At 30.6% G+C, this 7,410-nt stretch overlaps 1 protein-coding gene across 1 annotated transcript in view; it reads left to right on the plus strand.

Moving 5' to 3' along the window:
* Positions 1–592: 592 nt before the first annotated feature.
* LOC106461186 (DNA replication licensing factor MCM3-like) overlaps positions 593–7,410 on the plus strand; it is a 33,186-nt gene continuing 26,368 nt past the window's right edge. Inside the window, exons 1-4 of the mRNA XM_013920981.2 lie at positions 593–748; positions 3,501–3,613; positions 3,959–4,081; positions 6,536–6,621. Of these exons, the coding sequence (XP_013776435.1) occupies positions 680–748; positions 3,501–3,613; positions 3,959–4,081; positions 6,536–6,621 (391 nt within the window). The 5' untranslated portion in view covers positions 593–679. The remainder of the gene's footprint in view (positions 749–3,500; positions 3,614–3,958; positions 4,082–6,535; positions 6,622–7,410) is intronic.

Here is a 7,410-nt window from a genome sequence, read left to right on the forward strand (position 1 = left end):
AAGCGAAAATTTGAGCATTACAATTTTCTCAAAAGTATCAACCCAGTTATACATATATATATATATACATATACATGAATATTATGTATCATAGGATTAAATATTTAACTTTGATTTCTAGAGAAAATGTTGACCATCTTGGAATTCGCATTTCTTCGCACCGAAATATTAATATATTAATTATGTTATTACTTAAGAGCCCCCTACTAGCACAGCGGTTTGTCTGCGAACTTACAACGCTAGAATCCGGGTTTCGATACCTGTGGTGGGCAGAGCACAGATAGCCCATTGTGTAGCTTTGTGCTTAATTACAAACAACATTACTTAAGAAAGACTTTATAATAAAATATAACCAAAACTGTATTTTGTACTATCTTGTAACATCGTTTGATTTTATGCGTGTCTCAGTTTTTATTTTTGGTGATTTTGTAGGGTTAATACTCAATACATATGCTAATTTTTGAGCAAATAATATAAGGTAGCATTTGTATTTAAAAACAAATCAGACCATTATCGATTTAGTTTCTAAATATATTTTTCTTTACATCAAATGTCGCTGAAGTTGTACATGATCACGTGATTAGATTTGGCGCGAATGCTGGATCCCTCATTTATTGTGACATAAGAAAGTAGAAAAATTCGAGTCTAAATCTAAAAAAGTTTGAATTTTGACAATACAATGACAACAGATATTGATCAGAGATTACGTGATATTCAAAGAGAATACTTAGATTTCTTAGACGATGATGTAAGTAATGAAACTTTTACACTTATTAGCAAAACTTGTTTTGTATATAAGTTATGATAACCTCTTCTCGCCTTTGCTTCAGTCTGAGGTAATAACTAAAATATCTACAGTAACTGAGTTCATTACTGAATTAACGTAGTACGTTAACAGCACTAGTACTATCAGTATTGTTATAATTAATACTGCTAATAGTAGCACAATTTTTTATATTGATTGATCTACACTAACGTTAATGTAACAGTTAGTCAAAACTTTTCAATTTTCATACTTTGTAAAATCTACTTTTTTTATATATAAATATAATATAGGTTAAAACCCAGTTAAAAAGCCTAAAGTTAAATATGGAACTTATTTTTGGAGGGCTTGGTTGTCACTTGCACGTTACACTGCCAATGCCTTTGCCAGGAACATCCCAAGACTAGACTTTCTATTCTGGAAATTTGTTTTTTTGTTTTGTTTTGTTTTTGAATTTCGTGCAAAGCTACACAAGAGCTATCTGCACTAGCTGTCCCTAATTTAGCAGTGTAAGACTAGAGGGAAGGCAGCTAGTCATCACCAACCACCGCTAACTCTTTGGCTACTCTTTTACCAACGAATAGTGGGATTGACCGTCCCATTATAACGCCCCCACGGCTGAAAGGACAAGTATGTTTGGTGTGACGGGGATTAGAACCTGCAACATGCAGATTGCGAGTCAAGCACCCTAACCACCTGGCCATGCCGGGCCTCTGGAAATTTGAGGGTGAGGGAAGTAAGGACAACATCTCCCAATTGTTATTCATTATGAATCAATTATTCATTTCACTTAATTTACCTAAAACTCAGCCTAGGGTCCAGGAACAAGAGGGACAAATGTTATTAGAGCAAAAGTTAAAAGAATAACATTTATATGTTAGAAACAGTAAACAAAAATGCATAATAGATGAAAATAACTATGCTGTTACATTCAATTAAAATTTTATTTGGTTACCTTTAATGTAGAAGTAAGGTGTCTCCAAAGGTAAACTTTGAAGCTTTAATTAAATATTTAGTCACTGTTATAAAGATAAAATATTTTAGTTTTAATTCTGTGTGTCTTCACAATCTGTATTTCTTTGTGTATAGAGATTACCTATTGTGTCTCAAAGCTGAAAAATATATTAAATTTTGCATTTGTTTATAATGTTATATTACCCTTGGTCACAGCGTACTTTATGTGAAGTGTAGATTTTAGAGCATTCAGAAAAAAAAACATAAACTAAAGCTATATTCTGTTATAATGTCTTATTTTGTGAGCATTAATTTTTTACTATATTATTGATATTGTCCTGCTGGTTGATTCCACTCTTAAGCAGCAACATTTGTCCTAAATATTTATCTCGAATGTCATGCTTCTCTGAAGTTACACTGTCGTAGCTGTTTAATGGTTTTTCATTGGTAATGAGACTTTTATGGGAAGTTCTGCTTATACACAGTTATACTGATGTTTTGTTGTTTAGTGATCATTAAATTTATGACAGTACTTTCAGCTAAAAGCTAGTGTTTATGGGTTTTATATGTAAGGTTATTTCTTTATTGTTACTTTAATTAACAGTATTGGTTAAAGGGTGTAATACATTAATGTTTTTAAATTTTATCGATTGTTTTTCATTTAAGGCTAACATAAATTTTCTAAGCTGGTTGTACTTCGTGAGATACTCGTGGATTTTGGGCTGAAAATATTAACAGTGAAGGTACCCAAATGATGAAACAGTTCATTCTAATGTTTTATAAGTAAGAATATAAGTAAAATATATTTATTAGGTTGATTTTAAATTTTGCTCAAAGTAGATAGCTTGCTCTGAGTTGAAAGAACTTAATTTTTTAAAATAACTAATATTGACCCAAAGAAATTTCCTTTATTATTTTAAGGAATTTCTAGGAAAGAAATTGTTTTTAAGAAAGATATGTATTTTAATTCTTCCCTTTTGATTTTTTTTTTTTTTTCATAATATGCCAGTGCTGTACAAAACATAATTTTTCATTTAATTGAGATTCTAGTGAAAAACAATGCAAACAGTTTTAGGAACTTTGTATACTAGAAGTAGGGTAGAGACTTCACAGTTTCTACAACTACCTCCAAAAACATAAATTGGCACAAAATATATATGTATTACAAACATTTGCTGAAGATAGAGAATCTTCTAAAATTATCATAACTTGTTACTTTTACATATGCCACATGGTTATTACATGAAAGAAAATTAGGACAAAATATTATTCTGCTGGCTGAGGCCCCCAAAGGTATTATATATCCTATTTATTAATTTGTTGATGTGGTGTTTTGTAGTTATGATTGTATTTACCAAATTTTTGCTGTATAGGTATGGAAATATAAAATGTTACATATAAAAAAAAACAAAAAACTTTATATATATGTACATTTTGGGAATAGTGACTGAGTCTGATAACTTGCTGTAATCGTATTCATATCTTATTCCTAGTATTGTAAGTATGCTACATTCTTTTAATAACTAACAATACCATACCATGACAAGCTTTTTAATGAAATCAAATGTAAAGATAATCTTTATTATACTTGGTAAACTATACAATACTTCAAAACTAATATTGTAATTCTGTGTTAATACATTCTGACACTAGTAAGTATCAAGCTGGTTGCTGTTTTAAATAGAAAAAGACTACATATTCCCAGAGCCATCAAAGGTTTTCAGTAATTATCTGTACTTACTCAGTATACTGTATCATAGATTTGATTTATCTTGTGTTTCAGGATGACCAAGGTACATATAGTCAGAAAGTCAAAGAAATGATCACCAGAAATGAGTGTCGCATCATTGTAAATATTAATGATATTAGAAGAAAAAACCCAAAGCGGGCACAAGAGTAAGCATTAGAGTTACTGTATTGTATGTACAATATATATATTTCTTAGTATGGTACAAGATGAAACTGTCATTTACCTGTTTGAAATTAATTTTGTATAATTAATTTTACTTTAAATGAACTATTTTATGAGTGCTAACTGTCAAAATTAAAAATTAATGTAAATTTTAAAATTAATTTCTAAAATGGAACTTTGCATCTTTTCTTATTTTGTGTACTGTAACTGCAAATTTCAGGCAGTAATTACATGTACAGAATAAAATTTTGATTCTTGGTTTTTATTTATGTAAAATTTCATTTTCTTGCTGCTTTTTGAGAATGCTTCATATCTCACTTTCTTTCCAGGTTAATTAACAATGGTTTTGAAGAGCTTTTGGCTTTCCAGCGAGCATTGAAGGAGTTTGCTGCTGCTGCTGACCCAACATATGCTAAACAGTTTGAAGATTTTTTCGTTGGATTGGAAGGAAGGTAAGATATTATAACTGTTTTTTAAATTAAAATATAAAATGTTTTTTACAAATTCCAGAAAAGTTTAAGATTGACTCGTAAATATATATCAACAAAGTATTTGTTTTTATTTTTAGTTGAACATTATGAGTTCTGTGTTTTCATACCATTTTTGTTTTGAAGTTTCAAGAAATGTCTAAATTTATAGTAAGTTAACAAATTTACAAGAATGAAAATTTGAAAGTATGAAGAACAAGATGACAGAACCTTTAGCATATTATGGTGACTTCCATCAAAACTATCTTCACATCCACATATGTTTCTATTAGCATTTGAAGAATTTAGATAGAGAATGTACACATCATCATCATCAATTTAATCATTTTACTCATTTGCAAGAAAAAAGTTTTCAGAGAACAAAAGTTAGATTAGTTTCTAAAGCTAAGACTTATGAGTTTTAATAAGCAAGTTTTGTTTTCCAACATGTTTATTTTATGACCTTCTCAAAGTAAAGGGACAAACAATTAGAGGTATTTAAACACTTTAACTTAAGTTTTAAACTATATTGTTCTAGTAGTCATTTCTACACTATTTCCAGCTTGTTAACCCTCTCACTATGGATAGGTCAAAGCACGTATGCCATGACCTTTTACAGAGTTTAATTAAACTACATTATTATCAGTGTACATGAATAAATCTTGACATTTATTCTCTAGGTCTTCCCCTTTCTCTAATGTATTTACTACTTCTCTCAAAAGTATGGAATTTAACATACATTACTCATTATAACATGGATATTATAGAGACAAAGTGTAATTTTTATAACCTTCAATCTTCTTTGTTTACAGAGTAATAAACTCCATGCCCACCAGTCACATCCTCTCTTACACAAATTGCCAATAATTCTCTCTGATGTTTTACAATATCGTTTGTAACCAATAGAAAGGTCAAGTTTTAATTTATCGAATAATGTATAATGCTATGTATTGTCAGTTTTGTCTTCAGTTTGAAAGTTTATCTCATGTTCAGATTGAGGAGCTAAAAGTTATTTTAAGCCCCTCTTGTGTTAGTTAAATTATGAAAAAAAAAAAGATATGCTTCACGAGGTATGGTTCAATGGGCAATAATACAATAAAATTAAGTATAAACAGATGTAGCCTCTTACAGATCATAAGCTATTTCGAATAAACAATTATGGTTTTTGGTTACAGTCTGCAGTCATTCTAGAAAGAAAAAAGAGTAATTTAGATTTATTTCATTTTTTTTATGGTGTGTTACAGGGTCAATCAAATTGATTAATCTTGTATAGAGTTAGGGTAGAGAAAATAACAGGTAACATATGCAGTTTTACTGAAAAAAAATTTTTTACTGTTTATTTAGGAAATTTTAGAGGTTATGCAACTGTATTTTAATTTTTACATGAAGGTCACTTTGCACTTGGAGCAGTTATCATTCTGACTCCATATATTCACGGACAAATATTTAGTAAAAATACTTAATTAAATAATATGATTTTTTTGTACAAAAGATATGTAATGTTTACTAAAAATTTTGTGAAGATATACAAAACATACTCAAAGTTATAGTATGGGAACTCTGGTGGTTATTTTGTGGTTACAAGGTTGGGCACATTGACTGACCTGTATGGAAAGAGTTAATATCATTCTTGTAATAAAGAAAACAAAACTGCTATGTGTTAATTAGGCCTCACTCTCTTACAACCTTTTTGCCTTAAAAGTTAAACTTTTTTTTTTAATAGATCTCTGTCTTTGCACTACGACAAAACTGTTGGGTGAAGGCTGGAACCTTTCCAATTTTGACAGTAAATCTTTCTCTTTTTTTAGCCGTGGCTCATTAGAATGGCTCTGAGTTTCTTTGTTAGAGTACATACTTTTAGCTCATAGTTCCATCATTTCTTGACCGATTTGAGATCTAATTACAGTTTTGGACTTGGGAGGTCAAACCCTTTCGTTTGTTGTAATTGATCATGCCTAACATCTCATAGTTTACTTATTCTAATCCTGCCTTATAGAATTTCAATTTGAGGATAGGCTGCTAGAGATCCTGATGAGTAATAAAATCGAATTGGGTATACATATGCCCCACGCTTGGTACTGCTGGCACACAAAAATATAGCTAATAAAAAAGGGAAACAAAGGTCTTGTATATTAATTTACTCTAATCCTGCCTAAAAGAATTTCAAGTGCTGTGGCTATTGAAGATTCCATCTCATGATTTAACAAGTTTGTAATTGTTCTGTATACTTATGTGTAACTTACGTATATACAGAGAAGCTGAAGATCATATTGGAAGATATTAACATAAGTGTAAAAGCAATAATTCATGCATTTTTCTTAAGTTAAAAGTTAAATGAATTTCATTCTCTTTTAACACTTTGTATCTTTCGTACTGTAACTAATTTATTGAAAAATAAATCCTAGCGATATTATTGACATTGTACTTTATTTTTTACAGTTTTGGAGCCAAACATGTAACACCTCGCACCCTTAGTTCTCGTTTTCTCAGCAGTGTCGTATGTTTGGAGGGTATTGTCACAAAATGTAAGATTATCTCTTAGAAATATTAGATATATATATTGTCCTTTATAACTGTATGTTTGGAATAACTGACTGTATGGTTTCTTTTAATATTTCACAGAAAAATAGAACTTAGCATTTTTAAATACTTTGATAATGTGTAGCAATGTCATTTTTTTTATTTTCACGGGCATGATTGAACCTGTGACTGCTCACATTACAAGTGAGTGTTTCATCTACTGAGCAGGGTTGGCCTGTTAGCAGGTGCTAATAATGCACATTCTTAACAACTGCTACAACCATTTTAACACTTTTCTTGTGAATGTTGTACGTAATATAGTATATGACAATCAGATTTGTGATGTATACAAATTAATTAAAATGGTTGAATCAAATATGCATCTTATCCTTTTTTGTTACTGTAAAAAGAAATAGACTGAAAAGGTTTGCCCTTAATGGTGCAGTGCCCATTTTTTTTAGGTGTCTGTTAATTGAGGTTCTTCTGTATTCCCATAGGTGGAAGGTTATTAGATAATCAATGGTATACAATCAAATGGACTAAGTATGTGCAATTTTATCAACATTGTTTGACTGATCATTTTCCAAAATGTTTTTTTACTTTGCATTCTTTGAAGATTACAGAATATCTCAGTTACTTCTATAATACCCTGAGGGGCTCAGCATGGCCAGGTGGTTACGGCGCTCGACTCGCAATCTGAGGGTCGCGGGTTCGAATCCCCGTCACACCAAACATGCTCGCCCTTTCAGCCGTGGGGGCATTATAATGTGACAGTCAATTCCACCATTCGTTGG

This window comes from Limulus polyphemus, unplaced genomic scaffold (genome assembly GCF_000517525.1).
Source record: "Limulus polyphemus unplaced genomic scaffold, Limulus_polyphemus-2.1.2 Scaffold910, whole genome shotgun sequence".
NCBI classification, from domain to species: domain Eukaryota; kingdom Metazoa; phylum Arthropoda; class Merostomata; order Xiphosura; family Limulidae; genus Limulus; species Limulus polyphemus.